Here is a 21,800-nt window from a genome sequence, read left to right on the forward strand (position 1 = left end):
TTTTCATCACGCGTCTCGGTCTATTTCGTCACTGGTTTCCTTGTCGGTGCCCATATAATGGGAAAGTACCAAAAAATCGCATCAGTGGGAACCAAAGTAAAATACAGTAATGGAACAGTGTTTTATCGTCCTAAACTGATAAAATGTGGTCGCTATAATTATCCTGAAATCTGGAAAATTTTGAGATGGGGAACATGCCTGGTTGGAGATTTAGAGTAAAAACCAAGAGAGAAACAAATCTCAGGATGAAGGAAACAAGCGGGACTACGGTCAGTAGATGGAAAAGAAGGAAAGTCAGTAGAAGGATATTTCGCCTGTATAAAACAAGGCGTCTTCAACGATAAAACCTAACATAAAATCTAAAATAATCTAAAACTTAAAATTAAATAAAATCTAAAATCAAGATATAAAACAAACAATATACTAAAAAAGCTGCTTTAGTTTGTCTTTTCGTTCTACTGGCCCTAGTCCCGTAGACGTCTACGGGTTTACATCTTAGATTTAGAACAAAAGAATGTATCAACATCTACTAATTAGGCTATATTGGAGCTAATCTTGTGTGTGGATGTGATGATATCGTAGTTGCAGCATTATAGATATTGAAATGTACGGCTTTTTTCTCAAGGTTCCAGAGCTTGAATTCCTCGTATCAATTGTCACATTATCTAAATATCAAAGTATTAAGGATTAAGTTGAATTTTGATAGTTGGCAGCATGTTACTTTTTATATGCATGTGAATATTTAATTCTTCACGCCAATGCTGCAAAGAAGAGGATAGGATTGTGGTAATTCTCCAGTCTCCTAGATTGGTGTGAAGGACCCTCGATTTAGAATTGAACAATATTGGCAAAAGAAATACGCCCTTCTGCTTTTATCCCCGCCCCCACAGAAAAATAATCCTTATGATTTTCAGAAGAAGAAGAATTCGAGTTTCGTTCTGCACATGGTTATTTTTATGTTTTTGTTACCAGTGAAAAAAAAGGAAAGAATTAACTCATAATGTGTGTAATATACTTCGTAACAAACTTCTTATCAATATTTTGTGGATAGAATAAATACCAATAGAAAAAGTTGAACCAAAAAGTAATTGACCAGTTGCCAAATCGGTTAATTTCTTAAAGCAAGAAAAGTTACTAAGTTTTTCTTCATGTTTTTTTTTTGTCAGAAAAGTCGCATTTTGAAGAAAAGTTAACCTAATAAGAAAAAAGTGACAGAAATGATAAATTTCTGCCTTAGGTAAAAAATTGAAAGAATCTTTTTTTGATGTTATGTTTTGCTATGGAAAACGGGTAAAAGTATATTTCGGAAATTACATCTTTGAAAATAGTATACAAAACTTAAAAAAAAAAAAAAATTATGGACCGCCTCAATATTTCAATTAAATATACTAATCTGATATTTTATCTTCCCGTAATCTAGTATATTATCATCCATAAAACTGGTATGTTGGTCCCTTTTTTTATGGACTTCCATTGCGAACATACTTGGTCAAGAGGTAATCTCGCCCCTCGACATAAAAAAATTTAAGTATTTCAGTTTGTTCAGTGGCAAGGGTGTAGCAATGGTTTTCAGTGCCCGGAGATAATGTCGATTTTTTCCCTCCGCCATTACTACTGCAATATAGATAGAACAGAGTATTCATGAAAAAACCTCAATTTTGTACCCCCTCAGAGGCTGTGCCTGGGGACAGCCGTCCTCCCTTGCCTCCCTAGCCACGCCACTGGTTAGTGAACCAATCAAATCCTGTTTTTAGCAGTAGTAATAATAATTTATTTTCAAAAACAAGAAACAAAATCAATAGGTAGCTCACCAAAAGTGCCGCTTGCGAGGGTGTGCTACTAACAAAAAAAAGGAAAATAACAACAAATACTTGATATAAGGAGTTAGAGGGCGAAACCATATACCGAAAAGATACATAAACATTTAGCACACAATAAATATAATATCATGATCCCAAAATAAAAATATTTATAAACTTAATAATAATCACGAACAAATTACAATATATATATATATATATATATATATATTTTCCGGTTAACGAAGTACAAGGAGGCCGCAAGAAGATGTTTCAGATGTCAAAGCTACGACCATCTCATTGAAAACTGCAAGAACAGTCGCAAATGCTCTAGATGTGTTGGACCTAACACTAGTAACAAAGACACGCCATGCAACGAAGACCCCAAATGCGTTTCTTGCTAAGGATCTCATGTCTGCTTCAGCCTAACATGCCCTAAATTAAGAGATATTCTGAAAAACAAGAGTAAACAATGAATAGGTCTCTTAAAGCTCTTAGTCTGAGTATAAATGGTTGTCGCAATAAAGAAAAGGCCACAGACGATCTTCTCCAGATTTTTAACGTAATGTTCATCCAGGAGCATATGCTTTCTGAACTGAATACAAACTTCCTAAACAGATCCCGGTCTCACGATGTCTTCATACAACCCGCAAGATCTACGGCAGGGCGTCCGTCCAGAGGCCTGGCAATATACGCTAGGAAGGAACTATCGGCTAAGCCGTCGATTAGAGGCAGTAATCTATTATGTGTGTCTGCTGAGGGAATCGAGTTCATCAATGTATACATGCCGACTAACTACAACAATGCTGTCTCTCTAACGAAATTCGCAAAAGTAGCAGATGCCCTCGAACGACAGTTGGAGTCTATCGAGCGCAGTAGGATTAAGTGGCTAATAGCTAGTAACTTCAACTGCGGCCTTACCAAGTACCATATACTGTCTGATATTTTTCTAAACTGACTTCCAGCCTCTTATAATATCTGGCCGAAGTCCCTGGATTTTCCGTACACCCATACTAGTGTTCATATGTCAAACATTGACCATGTACTTTCGTCCACATCCATCCCTGGTCTCCCAGTTACAGTGTGTACTGACGATCCGATTAGTGACCATGCCGGAATTTCGTTCCACCTGCATTCAGCACAGAGCTCTGATAACGCCTGTCCCAGAAGGTGGCTCTACAAGCAAAACTGGCAGAAGTATAATATTGCCCTATATATTGCCACTGTCGCTTCGGTCCTTAGTTGCATAAAAGTTCCGTTTCATCTACTATGTACTGGTCATTCCAACATGGCAGCCTCTATTGCACTCAACACTTACTATCATCAAGTTACCCACGCTCTGAAAGCTGCCTAATTGAAAGCGGTTCCTACAAAAAGAGTCAAAATCGGGGCAGAGAAACCAATGTGGTCCAAATCCATCGAACTCCAGACGGCTAAACGACGTGCTAAAATGTTGCTAAACATTTGGATTGCTTGCGGAAGACCGTTACGTGGGACTGTATTCGAGCTTAAACGGAGTACAAAACGCAAATACAAAGCTGAGATGAAAAAGTACCGTATTATCGGGCAACAGTTCACTGAGAACAAGAAATCATGGCGAAGTCTAATTAGACCGGACGACCGTGCACCTAATACATTCCTGACACTGCATGACTGGCACTCTTACTATACTTCAGTATACGGAGACGAGAATCTTGCCATAACCAACCAGTATGAAAAGAAAGTCACCAGCTGGCTTGCGCGCTTCTCCGGACAGCGATGTGTTGTTCCCATATCCCTGGAAAAGATCAAAATCGCGGTCAAAAAGGCACTTTCCAAAGGAAAAAATGGGACAGATGGCGACAATCTCATAACAAAACATCTCAAGTACTTACCTAAATGTTTCTATTCCGACCTTCAGCTTATCTTCCAGATGTGCATCACCAGGGGTTTTCTACCAAACAGTTTCCTGAAAGGAGTCATCACTTCTATCGCCAAGAAAGGAAAAGATCCCAATGACTGTAAATCTTACAGACCCATAACAGTCTCTTGCATCCTGAGCAAAGTGTTTGAGTATGTGATCTTCTCCGAGCTGGATACTGGAGATTTTGGGGATAATCAACTTGGATTCCAGAAAGGTCTCGGTTGTCCAGAGGCTCATCGCCTTCTTGCTAACGTACTTATGGACTCAGAGAGAAACAAGTCGCTTCTCTTTATGTGTACTATTGATATTTCAAAAGTGTTTGATAACTACAACTAGATGAAAGAAATGAATGCTCAGCTGTTGAGTGGTGTAAGTGCGAGCATAGTGAAAACATTGAAATTCTGGTACGAAAATTCAATAGTTTCTGCCAAATGGAAAGATAGAACATCAGATCCCACCAAAATCAAAAGAGGCGTGAGGCAAGGGAGTGTTCTTAGTCCTCTCATTTTCAAACATGCGATTTCCAAGATTCTGGACCGCATCTCGCCCTCACTTCTACTTCACGGTACCGACCTGTCTTACCTTGCATACGCTGACGACGTCCTTCTGCTCAGTAGATCGAAAGCTGACTTACAAGATAACCTGAGTCAACTCCGCAGTGACTTTCTTTCTATAGGACTCTCTATTAATACATATAAATCTGAGCTTCTAAACTTCCAGACACCTAACACGGGGTCTGTTACCTTAGGCAATCTTTTAGTCCCTACTGTGTCTGAGCTACGATATCTGAGTATCGTGATTGAAGAAGCTATCGGCACGAACAGACAATCTATCTTCAATCAAACAGCTTCCGCCATTAAACGTGCTTACGGGTCTGTAGTGCCGAATCGCGGACGCTACTCCAGGAAATCTCTAGCCTCAATTTATCGTTCAGTTTGCCAGCCACATGTAATCTACCTTGCCGCTGCATCCCATGTGCTGACAGTGAGAGACTCTGAGGGAACAAAATCCGAAAGTGCTACTATAAGTATGCAAAATTTTTACTGTATATATCCAAGCGATACCGGAATTATCGACTGGAAAAATATGGACTTCCGGAGCCATCCAAGCAATGGTCGACCATTCGGGACAATTCAGTGTTCAAAGTCAGATTGATGAGACGTCGTTTTTCACCTGCATTTGATTGAAGTTGGTTTCCTTTTTTGTTGTGCTCCACTATAATCTTTTTGTAGATGGTGGGTAACTAAATTATTATTATTATTATATATATATATATATATATATATATATATATATATATATATATATATATATATATATATATATATATATATATATATATATATATATTACCTTAAATTACCTTAAATCGCACTTGCTAGTGATATGGACGAGTCCAGTGTACGCCAGTTAGTGATGATAGGGCCGTGGGACATCAGCTTCATCCCATTGCGTGAGCCATAGTTTGGTTTCCCATTCCTTATCGAGATTGGCTTTGAAACTGTCAACGGATGGTGAACTCACTGTCGTTTCACTCAGATCGTTCCAGAGGCTTATGATGCGGTTGGAGAAGAAATGGTTCCTCTTCCTTGTATTAGCACACTTCCGAAAAAACTTTGCTGAATGACCCCTGGTTCTTGACAACTGGGCAGGCTAAAAGAGGTCCTTGTCATCAGACTTGAGCAGGTTGTAGGTCATTATCATATCACCTCTTTGCTAACAGTGTGTCAGAGTTGGTAGCTTGAGGCTCTGCAGTCGGTATTCATACTCTTTGTCTCTGAGCCCCTTTACGCATTCTGACTCCCGTCTTTGGACAGACTCGAGAGCCATCTGGTCTGTTTTATTAATTGGCGTGGCGACACACATTCCAAATTCTAATCTTGGTCTCACCAGGCTCTTGTAAAGTTTTGTGATTATTACAGGGGATCTACTTGTCACTGTACGTTTGATGAGACCGAGAGTTTGGTTCGCCTTTGCTACTGCAGCTCGGGTGTGGCAGTTAAATATATATATATATATAAATATATATATATATTTATATATATATATATATATTGTAATTTGTTTGTGATTATTATTAAATTTATAAATATTTTTATTTTATGTATATTTTTATATATATATATATATATATATATATATATATATATATATATATATATATATATATATATATATATATATATATATATATATATATATATATATATATATATATATATATATATATATATATATATATATATATATATTAGGTTTATTATACACTGACCTGACTATACATGGTACTTAAATGATAAATTTTTATTAAGTTCAAGTTCATTTAGTCAATAAATGTAAAAACACTACAATCCAAAAAAAATCCCCAAGGACCCAGGGCCCCGTTATCTGAAAAAAAAACAACTACATATTAATCATTTGAAGGTTACTGAAATAGGCCTAGACAAAAATAAATAAGAAGTACTGCTCACACGAAGACAAACGATCTCCACGTCACCAAACACCAACAACAAATCTCACAATACAATTATTATTCTCATCAATAATAATTTTAAGGTGCTTAACGGACCTTGACCGCCAAGCAATTCCCTTCTGTGAGGATATTTCAGTAATCGACGAATAATAATTTCGAGACCCTGAAAAAATAGCACAATTAGACTTACTCATGTTTAGGTCAAGCCGGTTTACCTTTAACCATAAGCATGTCTTGGTAATTTCTGCATTGATTGTAGAGGTGAGCAGTTGTTCAGTCGGATCAATGTCGCATCATCAGCAAATAAGGGTGTAGTGATCCTGGATCAAATGAGTTGATGCGCAATATGATTTACATTTAGAAGTGAATTTTTTGCGGGTATTAAAAGTTAAAAATTATCAGAAGTCTTAAACGCTAAATCGTTACTGAATAGCTTGTACGGTTCCGTTAAAAATGTCACGCAAATTAAATGTCAAAAGCGGAAAAACTATCCCTGATATAGCCAGGACTGCGATCTGTATTTAGAGTATGAGAATTCTTAATCCTGGCGACCTCATTCGAAATCTGTTTTCAGCAATAATTTTGCTCAAAAGAGATTTTGATATTGCAACAAACTTTTATTATCAAGCTTTCTGCGAGCTAAGCCTACCTATGCTGTTATTTGTACATGCCATTAACTTAAAAAGGAGTGCTAAAAATTAATGGCAAAGGTATGGTTAAGAATGCGGCACTAGACTTTACGGTCCCTACCGATGGTGCTGATCTCCTTTTCATGGTCCTTCAGTTAGGAAGTGCTATGGGTGGTTAGGGGCCAGCCATCCTGTTCTTTCGCACACCCTTCGTGTTTACCTTCCCCAGATCTCTCCAGGTACCCATTTAGAGCTGGCTATACTCTAGCTTAGCTTATAGAGTCACGCCACTGACCCCCGTTCCAAACCAAATAACAGCGACACTGAAACCCTGTCCTCACAGACAAAGCATTTCAAGTCTAGTGTGCTAACCAATGTTGTTTTGTTTTTTTTTGGTAAAGAAAAAAAAACCGTTATCTGTAACACAGACAACGGCGGCCTTGCGCATCCAAAGCTCTTGCCTTTTCTGCCTTTTATCGGCCTTGTAGTACAGCTTGAACCCTGATTTTGGTTTTGGTATAGATCTCTCGCCTGATTCAGACACACATGACTCTTGATATACCAAGGACAGTAAAAATTATATCGGGTTTTTAAATTAGTTAACTGGAAACTTGTACAAATCTATAAATATGAAAAATGAGGAAAAATTGGCTTGCTGAATTCTGCTTTTAGGGGAAGGGGGATTCAAGGCTTGCAATTTGTAATCTTGAAGATTTCTGCGATGTCCCCAATGAACATGCACTGAGATGTTTAGAATTATAAGTTAGAGATCACGTATTCATTTAGCACACCACCTTAAGTTGGTTGTACTTTTATTCAAAACATTGATAACAAAATAGGTTGTTCCATTTTTTTTTTTTTTTTTTTTTTTTTTTTTTTTTTTTTTTTTTTTAGTGAAAGATGTCAAAATACAATATTTCTTGTCATCCTGGATCCATCATAGATCTATTCATTCCAGAATACAACGATTTAATAAGGTTTTTCTTTTTTTTCAAATTTGTAAACTTTGTAGGGTATTACTACATTTTCATCAGCGTTGCCACATTGGACTGTGAAAATAAATAGTTAAAATTTATTGTTACCAATTAGTTAAACTGGACGATGTTTTTCGTTGTTAAAAATCAAACTTTAAAAGCTGTCGCTTCCCAAAGGCAACTGCACTTTCAAAGGAAAGCTACACTTTCTTAAGCTGTTTAGTGTCATATGCTTTTAGCTTAATTTTGCTGATTTCGGCCCATGTTTTTTTTTATTTAAATTTTGCGCCCGGTACTACTTAGAAATCAATCCCCGATTTTGTTTTCCTTTTTTTAATATATATAATTAGTGTAAGTTTCCACTAAGTCAATAAAAAAGTCTCATTTTCACTGTCCTTGATATTTTAATAAATTGTGTACCGTATGTTTAAATTCTATAAAAAAAGAGTCTATTTTGCCAGCCATTTTTTTACCACTCCTTTTTAAGTTAACGAAAGGGTATTTCAATTCAGTCAATATTGATTTACTTGCTTACTTTTGCGGGAATCAGACGGTGTACTGTCGTGCCCGGTACCCAAGGACCTTGGAATGACTTCTGACGAACCCTTATATTCCATCAGCTGCAGCCTCTCCAGCGACCTTCAACCAGCCTTTGTCCCATCTTCGATAATGGGCCCCGACCCCCCCCCTCCCTCCCATGACTCTAGATCTTCTTTGATTTTTTTTTTTTACAGTTTATACTTCTGACCTCCTGGTTTTCGTTTCTAAGAGGACATTGGTTTCACAGGAAGCGCAAGTAAAGAGCGATGTGGTCACAATGTAGTAGCATTATTTTTTTATTATTATTTTTTTTTTTGGTCTTATACCATGGCACTTTGTATCGAAGGAGCTGTCGTAGAAACTTCGAAAAGGGCTCATTCGACTGGTAATTCAAACGACTAGTGCCCTTTTTAATAGTCGCAAGTGATTGGAGGGCAACTAACCCCCCTCCCACGCCCACGATTTCCCCAAATATATCCAATCAAAATTTTGAGATAGCCATTTTGTTCAACGTAGTTGAAAGGTCCGAAAATTACGCCTTTGCGGATAACAACCCCCCCCCCCCACACACACACACAGGCCTCAGGGCAAGGTTGTAAGTTATGCCCCGGGGGCATATAAGGTTTATAATGAAAGGGTGATAAGAAAGGGTATTTGGCGGCGGCTCATTGGATTGATAATCAGGGGTTCTAGTGCCCTTTTTAAGATTCAGAGTGATCGGAGGGTGAATACCCCTCCCACACCTCGTATTTCTCCCGAGATGCATCTGATAGAAGTTTTGAGATGGTTGTTAGTTGTCATAGAAACTTCGAAAAAGGTACATTCGATTGGAAATTGAAAGAGCTAGTGCCCTTTTTAATAGTCAAAAGGAAAGGGAGGGCAACAAGCCCCCAGCCCCACGCTTATCAGTTACAAAATACATCTAATCAAAATTTTGAGATAGCTATTTTGTTCAGCGTAGGTGAAAGGTCTGGAAATTATTTCTTCGATGATGACACCCGCCCCCCACAGCCCTCAGCAAAAGGATTGTAAGTTATGTCCCGAGGGCATATAAGGTTTATTTGGAAAACTTGATCGTAAAAACTCCTAAGGGGGCTCATTTGATTGTAAATTAGGTATTCTCTTGCCCTTTTTATGAGTCAAAGTGATTTTGGGGCACCCCCCTCCACGTCGTATTTTCCACAAACGTTCAATAGAAACTTTGAGATAGCCATTTGTTCAAAAATAGTCCAAAGATCATATAATAAGGCCTGGGGGGTTGACAGAATTCCCCAGCGACTGGGGGTAAGATTTTTAAGTTTTTCCCCAGGGACATATGAGGGTATTATGGAAGGGGTGGTTATGTTCAATTCAGATGAGTCCCATTCGATTGAAAATGTATAGTTCTAGTTCCCTTTTCAGATTCAAACATGGAGAGTAACTAGCCCCCCCTGACATCCTTTTTTCCCAAAATGTATTCAATTGAAATTGTGAGATAGCCATTTTGTTACCAATAGTCCAAAAATCATATAACAATGTCTTTAGGGTGAACACAACCCCCCAGAGCCCATGGGCAAGGGTTGTAAGCTATACCCAAGGACATTTAAGGTTTTTATGAACGGGTGGTCGTATAAGCTTTGAATCAGATGGAGCTCATTTGATTGGAGTTCGGAAGTTTTTGTGCCCATTTTAAGAGTCAAAACTGAATGGACGGCAATCAGCCCCCCCCCCCCAGAATATCATTCCCCAAAATATATTCGATCGAATTTTTAGAGACCTATTTTGTTCAGCCTTGTTGAAAGGTCCAGAAATAATGCCTTTGGGGATGTCAACCTCCCCACAGTCCTCAGCACAAGGGCTGTAAGCAATGCATTTCGTTCATTTTTTACACATAGGCCTATATGTTACTGAGAAAGGTATGCATGTTTGAACTTTACTTTGTAAGTAGACAAAGGGCATTGAGGTGAGCCTCGCAGAGAATGTTGAGAGGTGTTGAAATAAATCAGAACACTTTGTGTGTATACGGATTTTCGAGAGGGTGTAACTCAGGAATAACTGAGTATATTAATTTAGAAAATTCAGGAAATGGTAAGGGATATGATCAAAAAAAAAAAAGTTTTTTAAACTGAAAGTAAGGAGCGACATTAAAAATTAAAACGAACAGAAATTATTCCGTATATGAAAGGGGCTGTGCCCTCGTCAACGCCTCGCTCTTTACGCTAAAGTTTGACTTTTTCACAACTCTTTCTTTTAAACCATAAAAACTTTATCGTAAAGAGTGAGGCGTTGTGGAGGGCACAGCCCCTTTCATATACGGCATAATTTCAGTTCGTTTGAAGATTTAATGTCACTCCTTACTTTCAGTTTAAAAAACTTTTTTTTTATTTAAAGGCTGCGAAAACGGGGGGCTTGTGGATCGGCAGACCCCCACGATGCCTTTTAATTCCTGTACGTTTTAAGGTTCGATCTTGTAACTCAGCCTCTTTAACTCTTTAGGAAACGTAGTTTTTTTCAAATAATTACAATTAATAGCCGAGTCAAACTCAAAACGAGCAGAAATTACCATGAGTAGGGCTGATAACCCCCATGCCTGTTCAAGACCAGAACATAATTTGCACTTTACTGAAAAAAAAAACCATGGATTGTCAGTTTAATTGACATATACTGATGTGTATTCCTTAAAGTTTTGATAATTTTTTATTTATGAAAATAAAAAAAGTGAAAGTGTTTGAAATTCATTTTGTTTTCAGTAAAGCACAAACTATGTTCTGGCCCATTCTTGGCTTAATGGAGCTCTTTCCTTTTCTTTGAAAAACTTGTTTTGTAGAAATTTTTTTTAAATTAATACAAACAAGGACCTTTTGACATATCGTGCCAGCTTGGACAGTTGTAACATAAATCCTGATTTTGATTTTGGTTTAGATCTCTTGCCTGATTCAGAGTGTTTTTCTTTTCCGCTCCACCAACTAGCGCTATGATAGACTCAAGAAATTTGAATTTCTTGGTGTTTTCTGTTGGCTCAGCACCAAGGTGAACCTTGTTAGGATCGTCCATTTCTTTATTTATTTTTTGCTTTTGCAAACTTAATTTTTTTGCTTCTAAAGTTTTATTGTTAGAGGTATAATAAATAAAGTATAATGAAATACGCTCTTTTGAGAACCGGACAAAAGGCGCTTTGCCCTTTTTCTCAAACACGAAATTCTAAATCTGGTAACTGCCAAAAAGACTTTTTTTTTAAATTTCAAATTGATCTCCCAACGTTAAGGCTGAACAGGATTTACTTACCATAACGTGTTTCAAATTGGCCACCTTTTAATGAAATCTCCTCACTGTGTCTATAATGAGAAACACTTGCTTGCCTTCTGGCTTCGGTCGTACACGAACAGAAATCTATATTCTCTTGTGGAGATCACAACCCTGCTGGCTCTAACTCTATAATGGAAAAAACTCGCTTACGGTACTCGCCGTATGACATCACGGAATTGTTTTCATATTAATGATTGGCTGGGAGCTATGGACATTTACCGACTATAAAAAGTAGGGTTAAAAATATACTAAAGAATACAGAAGTAATATTTTAGTCATTTCCGCCACATGTTCTGCTTCTATGTGCATGAATCATATGGTCTGTTTCAGGAGGCAAAATTAAGTTTTTGAGAGTTTACCCTATTCAGCTGAGCTTATTGTAGCTTTTACACTTGCGAGTAGAAGCCTTGTAGGATGTAATCCTCGTCATCTTAAATCTCAACTTGAATTAGAGATTTTTCACCCTAGGGTGTAACAGTGTTTTTTTTTTGTAAATGAAATATGTAGGCTACAAATGAATGTACTGGAAAAACCTTATTTTTAATGTTTGAACCCTGCTCAATTTCTAATTCAAGGACAAAAGAGTTATCGCGTATCCTCAGTTTTTGTCGAGCCGTATCATAAGGAGAGGGCTGTTATTCCTTTAATAGTTTTGCCATTGTTATTTTCTTTCTCTGGATCAGAGAACTGGGTCTTTTTTGTATCACAGATATAAAAAAGGGACTTCAACAAATGGGTCGATATATTCTAAAGCCTTTGCTACTACGACCTTGAAAAAGATGAATTATATCTGACATAAGAAATACTGGTTTTTCTTATGGTGCATTTTTTTTTTGAAGAAGAGAAAACTTCTGCGCACAATAGTATTTTTTTCCTCAGAAAAAGGGATCCACTAACCTGGCACTTAAGTATTCATTGTTATCCTTCACTTCCTTTTATATTAAAGTTTTGAGTACTTTTCTAGCTCTACCAAAATCAAGTATCTTTCAAATGTCTAGTGACGTAAAAAAAAAATTTTGGAAGAAGAAGATTTTCATGGGTTTGCTTCTTTTTCTTTAATACTTTCGTCGGATGATTTAATCTTTTTTTTCAAAGGGTAATACAATTGTCTCTTAAGAAAGGGAACAGACGGCTGTGTTAATCAATTTTCAGAGTATTCGCTGAATGTGATTTCTTAGTCCTAACTTAAAAACCAGCAAATTTGCACCATTCTTTGACTTTTTCTTAAAGGAATGACAGACATCGGTTCTGAGAAACAAAGGCAGCCTAAGCTGAAACAGCTGCCAGCAAAGGTGATAGTAGAACAGTGTACCAAATCACAAGGGAGATTACCCCCGACTTTCGAAAACCTGCATGCACTGTTGAAAGTAAAAGGGGGAACTACTAACGGGGAAAGAAGATATTGACAATAGATTGAGAGGACACTTCAGCGAAGTACTGTATTTTCCTTCTCCTACAAATCCCATGGAGCCTCAATCTGGGTTGCCACTCTTTGAATTGGATACCAATGTTGAACCCATTGGTCTGCTGGAAGCCAAAACCATTTTACAAAACCTGAAGAATGGCAAAGCTGTCGGTGTTGACGGCCTACAGCCTGAATTATTAAAATATGGCGCCTAAGTCTTAACGAAATCTTTAACCGATTCGGGAAACTGAGAGTGTCCCCACTGACTGGAAGAAAGGGGTCATTGATAACTCTTTAAGAAAGGTCTATCGACCACTGACGTATGAAGGTGTACGAATAGGATCACGAACATCTTCATACGTAAAAAAATTATTGATAGTTGAGAGAATTCTAAGTAGCAGATGTCAGTATTGAAACATATGGTCCGTATGGGCGATGGTAGACTCCCTAATGATGTTTGGTGTTGGTTTTCTCTGGCATTAGAAGGCCAGGTATAAGGCTTAAGGTGTAATACCTATAATTCTTTAAGTAAACCTAAACATGATAATTGGTGAGAAACTGATGTTTGTACTACCAGGCTCATTTCTTTAGTCAAAACATAAAATTGGGCTAGATTTCAAATTCACATTTGATTTAATTACCGTCGATGCGGCAAAAATTACCATAAGGCTAGTTTTGTTTAAAGTTTGATAGGGTAAGGTAAATGTGCAAAAATAGATGCACACCATGCATTCTGGGCCCCAATAATCCACCTGTGAGCCTCCACCTTCGGACGGTCGCGGAAGCAGGAGTGCTAACATAATTTTACTTTTGTTTGATGTGTGTGTGTGTATTTTATCATGTATTGTGTAATGCTTCTCAAATTAACTGAGTAACGTCTTTGTAAAATAGTAACTTTTCCTCGTTACTGCTTAAAAAAAAAGAGTTAAAAAAAATGTGTCAGACTTAGTGCAGTCCTCCGCCACCTTTACTTTTTTACCGTTTGGTGTTTGGGATACATTGTAAAACAATTTACCAAAAAAAGGTTTCAGACAGCTTAAAAACAGGCTTTGCCTTTTTTTTCCCCAAAATTTTGAGGGCCCTCTTTCCCCAAAAGGATATCCTACACCCCCAGACCCAACGGATGTGGAGCCCTTTTGCCCCCTGAACAAAATGAGGAAATTAAGCCCATGTCTGAATGACCATTCAAATAGGAGAACAATAATGGATATAGCAAGTTTTGTTTATAATACTGTTGTCTTATGACTAGTTTTTTGCCTTTAAATTATTCTTCCATTATCACACCATTTTGCTATTTTAAAGCTTTATTCTCACTTTCAGGTTATACAATAGTATATCTTGTTTATTTGAAATACCGTATCTTAATCTAGGGACAGTCACTAAAGTCTATTCATCCTTCTAAATATTTTGTCAAGATTCCGACCCGGTTTAACATGGCTCCATTCTAGCCATGTGGATAAATGAGGACACGGACTTTTGGTTTTTTATGCTACGAAAATTCAATTGTCAATGTGTGAGATGTGCAACTTTTCTCAATTAACTGTTGTTGTCGTGCGACCAAGCTCCGTCACTAGTTAGATTAAAGAGCAAGGAGAATGTTGCATTGTTTTAGGAGAAAAGAGAAACGAACAGGACTATTCCATGTCCTTAACTTCACTAGGAGCTTTACAACCTAATAGAAAATTGGGGCCAGTTTAATGGCTTTGCAGTCTGTTTGATTGTCCCTTTAGAAGGAAATCAGCAAAAGTCAAATGTATATTCTTCCGTGTCTGTCTGTTTCGAAGGGTCCTGTCAGAATCATTACCTCTAAGCTATCATGTATTTAAAAAAAATTGTTATCTACTCCCAACAAATTTAATTGGTGTTTCAATACTTTACCAACCCAAAATCTCCACAAATTTATTCTAAAAAAAGACTAGAAAAAGGACAAAACAAGCATGGACATTAAATATTAATTAGACTCTTTGTAAGCACAGCAAGACAATTGTTTTATTCTAAAAGCATCCTTATTGTGTCTTCCCAGATGTTACAGTTTTTTTTTTTTGTATTTGTTTTTTTTTTGTCAATGGACCCCTGACTCAGAATTTTGGAAAGCAAGCTATGTGAATGAAATCCTCAGAATTGGATGTATAGCCAAAATCAGGCTGAGAAAGTTGTTTTGAAGAATTTTGATTTATCCCCTCCTCCTACTAAACACTTACCTCTCCCAAGCATGGGAAATGTGTGTGCTAGGGAAATGATTCTCTCAGGAACGGACTTACAGCGCACATTAGTGTTGAGACCCCTTCCCTACTTGTATATTTCTTTTCTCTTCCTTTTTTAATGATTGAGTTTGTCAAACTCGGAAGTTTGGAACGCTAGGTGAATGAAACTCTAAAGAATTGATTCGCACGCCGAATGAGGGTGAGAAAGGTGTTTTGAAGAATCTTGATCCATCCCTTCCTCCTTTGAAATGCTTGCCTTTTCCAAACATGGACAGTTTTCGTTCACAGCTCTGTTGAGACAGAGCTTTTCTAAAAAAAAATATATCTGGTATTTTGTGTTAGCCAGTACACACTCGAAAAGTGAACTTAGGTTAATCCTAATCCTATATATGAGGAAAATATAACACTTTAGTTTATATAATAATATATTGTGCGCTATATATTTGTACATTAGGGGGTAGGGTAAAGTAACCTAACCTTATACACCCCCAACCCTAATATGCAAATATATAGACCAAATTATACAAGTCCAATGCATTTTATCACCTTTCATTTGTCTTTGTGATTATGAAAGCGGTTTATTATATCTTACGTTTAGCAAACTTCTCGAATGTGTACTGGCTAATACGGAAGTACCCTTTTTCTTGTCAATGAGCGAGTTTTTCTTGCTCAGAAGTTCGCAACGCTGCATGGATGAAACTACCAGGAATGGATTTGCTGTCCAAATCAGGGCGAGCAAGGTGTTTTGAAGAATCCAGATCTATCCCACTTTTCTTTAAATACTTACTTCCATCAAGCGTGGACAGTTTATGTGCTAGAAAAATCAAACCTTCAGGAACTGTTTTACAGTCCAAATTAGGGCTGGGATCCCCCTCCATGATTTTATATTCCTTGTTCTCTTTAGTTTTTCAAACTACCAGAACTACATTGTTTAAATTTGGTAAATTTAACTCTAAACCAATTGAAAATTCATGGCTAAAACTGTCATTTCAAAGCTTTGTTAAGTAAATACTATTACCAATTCTGTTGTTATTGTTTACACATATTATTCATATTTTTTCAATTGTAAATAATTATTTTAGCTCGTCTCCTGGTTCATCGCGCCCAAGTCCATCCATCTCTGATATGGCTCCTCAACCTACAACTTCAAACGTTTCCAACTCGGCCTTTAGCTATGTAACCAGAAGCTTACAAATGCTTGCAAGTCAGCTTACCATTAGCACACCAAGCTCAAGCGAACTCTTTACAAGTAAGTTTTATTCAATATGTTTGTTCAGGTAACATTCGAAATCGACATTCCTAGAGAAGAAAAGATCTCAAATGCACTGTATTCATGGAATTGAATTGAACGCACAAAAACCGATATAAAGATACATCGGTACTAAAACCGATAAAACCGAAAATTTGTATTGAAATTTTGTACTGGAAACCATGCGCTATTCCAACAGCCCCATGAATCGTGCCATTCAGTTTCACGCAATTTTGAACGGAGTTTGACTCTGTTCGATTACATTTACCAAATCAAACGCTTAATATATCTAGTTTATTGAAATATCATTTAATTATTTTCATTAAATTTATTTGCTAGGAAGCTCACTGAACCAGTAAACCTATAGTACAAGCTAGCACTGGAACTAAGAACTACCCACAAGTACTGAATTTTTTTATTCCCACCACCAACCGGTGGGAATTCGTTTTTCCATTTAAGATATCTATGCTGTAATTTTCGCTATGTCTCGCTTTAAGCAGAAACAATATGATCAGGTGATTTTTTTTTTCGCAAAAATGAGTATTCGAGCACTTAGCGTGAAAAAGGAAGACTGATTATTGTATAACCAAAGTAAACAAAGGTAATTGTGAAAGAATAAGAGGTAGTCTGTATGTTGCAGCTAAACTTTCAGTGCCTGCTGACAGTTTTTGGGGGTAAGGGGGGGGGGACGGTGCCGCAAGGTCTTCCTGCATAGAAAAAAACAACGGGAGAGAGATTCGAAGTCACCCAATCGTCAAGAACATGGGATTTATGTGAGAATTACCTGAACTTATCGGGGAAACCTTAAGAATTTGCAGTAAGGAGTCCTATTGCCCCCTTCTTTTGCCCCTTTCCACTGCTTCTTTATTTGCCTTTTTTTTACACAGGTCTTACCCAATCTTATCGATCTTGTAGAACAAGGACAGTCAAAAAGACCATTTTTCACGTTACGGTATCTCGGCATTATGAGCGTCGGATGAACTTAAAACGAATAATATTTCCACGGATAAACTTAATAACCAACTAATAATAACCAACATCGTAAATTAATAACCATATTAAATAAACACATAATTTTATATAATATATGATAAATAATAACCAACATTGCTTTACAGTATTGCCTAAATAATAAAAGTTAAGAACGTCTGGAAAACTAGCAGCAATTCCGATAGAACCTCTATATCTAGAGCTTATATAGAATAGAACCGTAGTAAAATTTACTGAACACGAGCAAGTTATCTTGTTCTAAATCATAGTAAAGGTATGAGGAGGATATTAGATATGCCAATTCCAGATATGCCAATCAAGCGCTTCAGCATCAAGCAAGGCACCTGCAACTTGCAGGTCCTTTAACCGAGCAACATTTAGCACTACTATTTAAGATGATCCTTGTCCTTGGTGTAGTCCCTTTGCAATTTTGTATCGGACAAATAACTCCCATCCTTAAAAAGGGCAAAAAAGACGCTTCTCTGTGCAGTTCTTATCGCTCCATTACCGTCTCATGTACTACTTTCTAGCTCTCTGAGTCATTTTTGATGAGAGACATTGAAGAAAATTGTTCCGCCCCTCCTCGCCAGTTTTGGTACCAGCGAGGCTTTTGCTTGAGGCCCGTTTGAAAGGTACTGATGCTGCATTAATTACTTGTTTAAGATACATGTATAGAAATTAGACGGCTGGAATTAAAGATGGTAGTCAACTATTTCCGATGCTGACAGGTGTACGCCAAGGAGCTTTGACTTTTCCAGTAGTAATTGTGTTACAGATGTTCAGGATAAGTTGAGCTGTACATTTATCTTCAAAGGCGTTGATCTCTCGTTAGTCACGTTTGCGGATGACTTACTGAACCTTTCCTGCTCTTTCCAAGGATGCTCTTCCACTTTTGAGCTTCTCCAAGAAGAGTACGAACACATTGGTTTGAGCTTGAATACTGATAAAACAGTTGTTCTACCATTCAACTCTAAAAGGAATAGAAAATCAATAAGTCTATCCGGCTCTGAGGTTCCTTTAGCTAGCAGCCTGACTTACCTGGGCATGCCTATTGGTGCAAACCTGAAAGAAACTGTAAACCTGGCAATGAAAAATTATGCTAGTAAGATCCGAGCTGTGTATGCCTCCCTGGCTTCGAACGTTTCTCATCTGAGTAGAGTTCACCGTTCTCAGTTATATAATAACCTAACAGTTCCTCACTTACTTGCCCTCGCTCCTCTTTGCTCTTTTCTTCATTGTGGAAAGAGAAAGCAAGTTCATCACCTTTATTTTAGATTTGCTAAGTATTTAATGGGACTGCCAACATGGACAAGTAACTCTTTTCTGCAAAGAAAGTATCAATTGGTAAACCCAGCTGGGGTTATTGAGAAGCGTATTTGTGGTTTCTCTACTGAATGCCAAAAGTCTTCCCATCTTTGGTTATTTCTGTTTGTCCCTTGTTTGTAGTTATCAAAGTGTGTTTTTGTTTCTGTTGTTTCTTTTTTGTTTTCTTGATTTTTACTTTGTTTTTTTTCTGGGCTCTGCCCAGTTTTTTTGTGATGGGTCATAAATAAAATGATGATGATGTGCGTGCCTGTGTGCAGTCATGGATGGCAACTTCCTGGAAATCGTAGCGTTTGCTATAACAACGACAGCGAGAAGAAATAACCTGGAAAATCAGCATTTTTTTCTAAACAAGCCGATCATAATTTATTTTTCGCATTTACCTATTTGATCTTTATATCTTGGATCTGTTCCTACATTTTCAAGAAAAGGACAATAATAAGTCACGTATAATTGGCTGGATCTTTTGCTGATTAAATAATCTACCTGAAATAATTTTTTAATTGGCCTGTTTCATAGATGTATCAACATTGACAGGAAACTAGCATCCTGTAGGTATATATAATTTTATTCCAGAATTACCTATATAGGCCGGGTTTCAAGGTGTTACAGGTCCCTGGTCTAGGAATCTAGAACCAGGTCCGGTTCCTCTATACAGATGCAATTTCTTTCCTTTAGGCTATATGAACATTTTATTATTATTATTATTATATAGATAATCGATCTGGTAGGTACTATTGGACGAAATTATTGGATAAAAATAGTAGAATGTAGAATAAAGAGTAGTAGTTTTGCAAGTTTTTTTTTTACCTGGTAGATTTTCTTTTCCTGATCGATCCCTAACTCACCAGATGGTTTTATTTTGTCTATTTTTGAATTGAGCGAAGTGATTTTATAATACGAGATGTATCGTAGATTGTTCGATAGATCGTAGAAATATATGAAAAAGTGTTTTGTAGGCCTAGTTGCGTGAAATCTTGGGGAAAAGTTGCAAAAGTATTTGGAGATCTTGTTTGTTGCAAAGCGCGAAACGACAGGCGTACACTTGCTAGAGTCTACAACTCATTCACTCTTCCGCTAATCCTTGCTCTTTCCCTTTTCTGAAATATCTTTATCAATCAATCAATCAATCATTTATTACCCACAACTACAAGACAACAAGTAGTACAAGTGGAGTATAAACATAATAATAAAAAAGAAAAACAAAAAAGAACAAATTGTGTATTGTGTATTGACAGAAAGTGTTAGGCGTATATGTTTTAGGTTTGCAAAAAAAATCTTTTTATGGTCCAGAAATAGGTAGGGTACTTGGTTGCTACTTGCGGTTCGTCTGAACCCCTGGATGCAGCTGAGAGTCACTGTACGATTTTTTTTTTGAAATCCTGGATTTTCCGGGAAATGCCGAGTGCTAGTTTGTCTTTTATTTTCGTCTATTGCCTATTTGAACTTTTAAAATCTTCGAAACATTCATTTCATAAGATTCTTGAAAAATTTGGAAGCAAGTATATGACTGATCTTATTGTCTCCGAAATAATTCTACACATCTATGGACACAATTTTCTAAGCTTACTCGTTCTTATGCGCCTGAGTCTGGACAGATTTCCATTTCTTACTGGCATGGTTATTTTGCGTCAATTTTCCCATTGACCCACCTCCTCCCTCCTGGCGAGTCTTCTTTTCGGGATATTCTATCAAATACCTATCAAATATTGACTATCGGAGGTAAATATTACACCTTCATTTGTAACTTCAAATTCGACTGACGCAAACTAGGAAAGCTTCCGGTCCGGATGGGCTACTGACCGAACACCTGAAGCACGGCACGGCATACCTTATTGACCATCTTTCCCAAATGTTCAAGGCAATTGTTTCTCAGCAATATGTGCCCAAGGCCCTTTTTGAAGGTGTTTGACCTGTGTTGGAAAAAAGAATAAAGAGCTCAGTTTATAGTTCATATAGGGTAGTTAGTGTTTGTTGGATGATTAGTAAAGTTCTTAAAAAGCTCCTCTTCTTGCTTATTAATACACGGTGTTTTTTCGGTGTTTTTTCGGTGACAACCTTTTTCGGTCCAGAAGTGGCATTAGAGTTCAAAATGGAAATGCTGTTTTCTTGATATCATTGAGCGGCAATGTTTGGTTAAGAAAAGTTTGTGCATGTTTTCCGTAGACATTCCCTAAGCCCTTGACTCTGTCCTTCTTTCTCATACTATGCTTCCTCTTTTTCATAGGGTTGCCGACCCTTTCATTTGCTTTCATTGGTATGAAAATTCTCATATTAAGGCGCGTTCTGGTATTCACTTTACCGATCAAGCAAGGTTCGGGTATTAGTCCAGCTTTATTTAATAGCACTATCCGAACAGCCACTAGATATATTCCCCCTTTCCGGACTGATCAGTTCATTAATACCAGCCATATATCTTATATTGTTTTGTTGGCTAAAGATTTTGATTCACTTCAAACTGCTGTAAATGTTCTCCTATCAAGTCTTTCCGACATAGACCTTTCCTTAGAGGCTTCAGAAACCAAATTTAAGGTATTTCTCCCAAATTCTAGGGCAAGCAAGTCCATTCTAGTCGGTTCATCCTCAATCACATGTATGGGTGCATTAAATTACATGGGACTTTAAATTAGTGTCTGTTAAGATTACGAAAACTCTTGCTATTTAATGACAATTCAAGGAAACGTTTTCGGAAAATTCTTGAAAACTGTCGGAATACGGAATACTTCGAAAGACTTATTGTATGCTTGCCAAAATAAAAAAGGACAGTTTGATAAATATTGCCTTGGAAGGCTCTTCAATGCGAAGTTTCTGCCTCATATATTTTTTCATTACGCCGGTTTAGAAGTTTTAAAACAAGACCGAATGCCTTATCATTTGGAAACATTTCTTTAGATATCGTAAGCTTTTTCTTGGCCTTCCCCCCTGGTTCAGGAATACTTATATGGCTAAGAAAATATAGGGTTTTTGATGTTACGGTGAAAATGGACGACCTCTTGTTAAGATTCCTTAGCGTAGAGGAACTATCG

The 21,800-nt window shown here is 37.2% G+C and overlaps 1 protein-coding gene across 4 annotated transcripts in view; it reads left to right on the forward strand.

The window, feature by feature from the left end:
* LOC148953473 (E3 ubiquitin-protein ligase SH3RF3-like) overlaps positions 1–21,800 on the forward strand; it is a 207,187-nt gene that overhangs the window by 110,870 nt on the left and 74,517 nt on the right. For all 4 annotated transcript variants that reach the window (XM_089088552.1, XM_089088551.1, XM_089088554.1 and 1 more), the window contains exon 5: positions 16,295–16,461. In XM_089088552.1, the coding sequence (XP_088944678.1) occupies positions 16,295–16,461 (167 nt within the window). The remainder of the gene's footprint in view (positions 1–16,294; positions 16,462–21,800) is intronic.

Source organism: Artemia sp. Qi Xiang Cuo, chromosome 4 (assembly GCF_049724085.1).
Source record: "Artemia sp. Qi Xiang Cuo chromosome 4, ASM4972408v1, whole genome shotgun sequence".
Lineage (NCBI taxonomy): Eukaryota > Metazoa > Arthropoda > Branchiopoda > Anostraca > Artemiidae > Artemia > Artemia sp. Qi Xiang Cuo.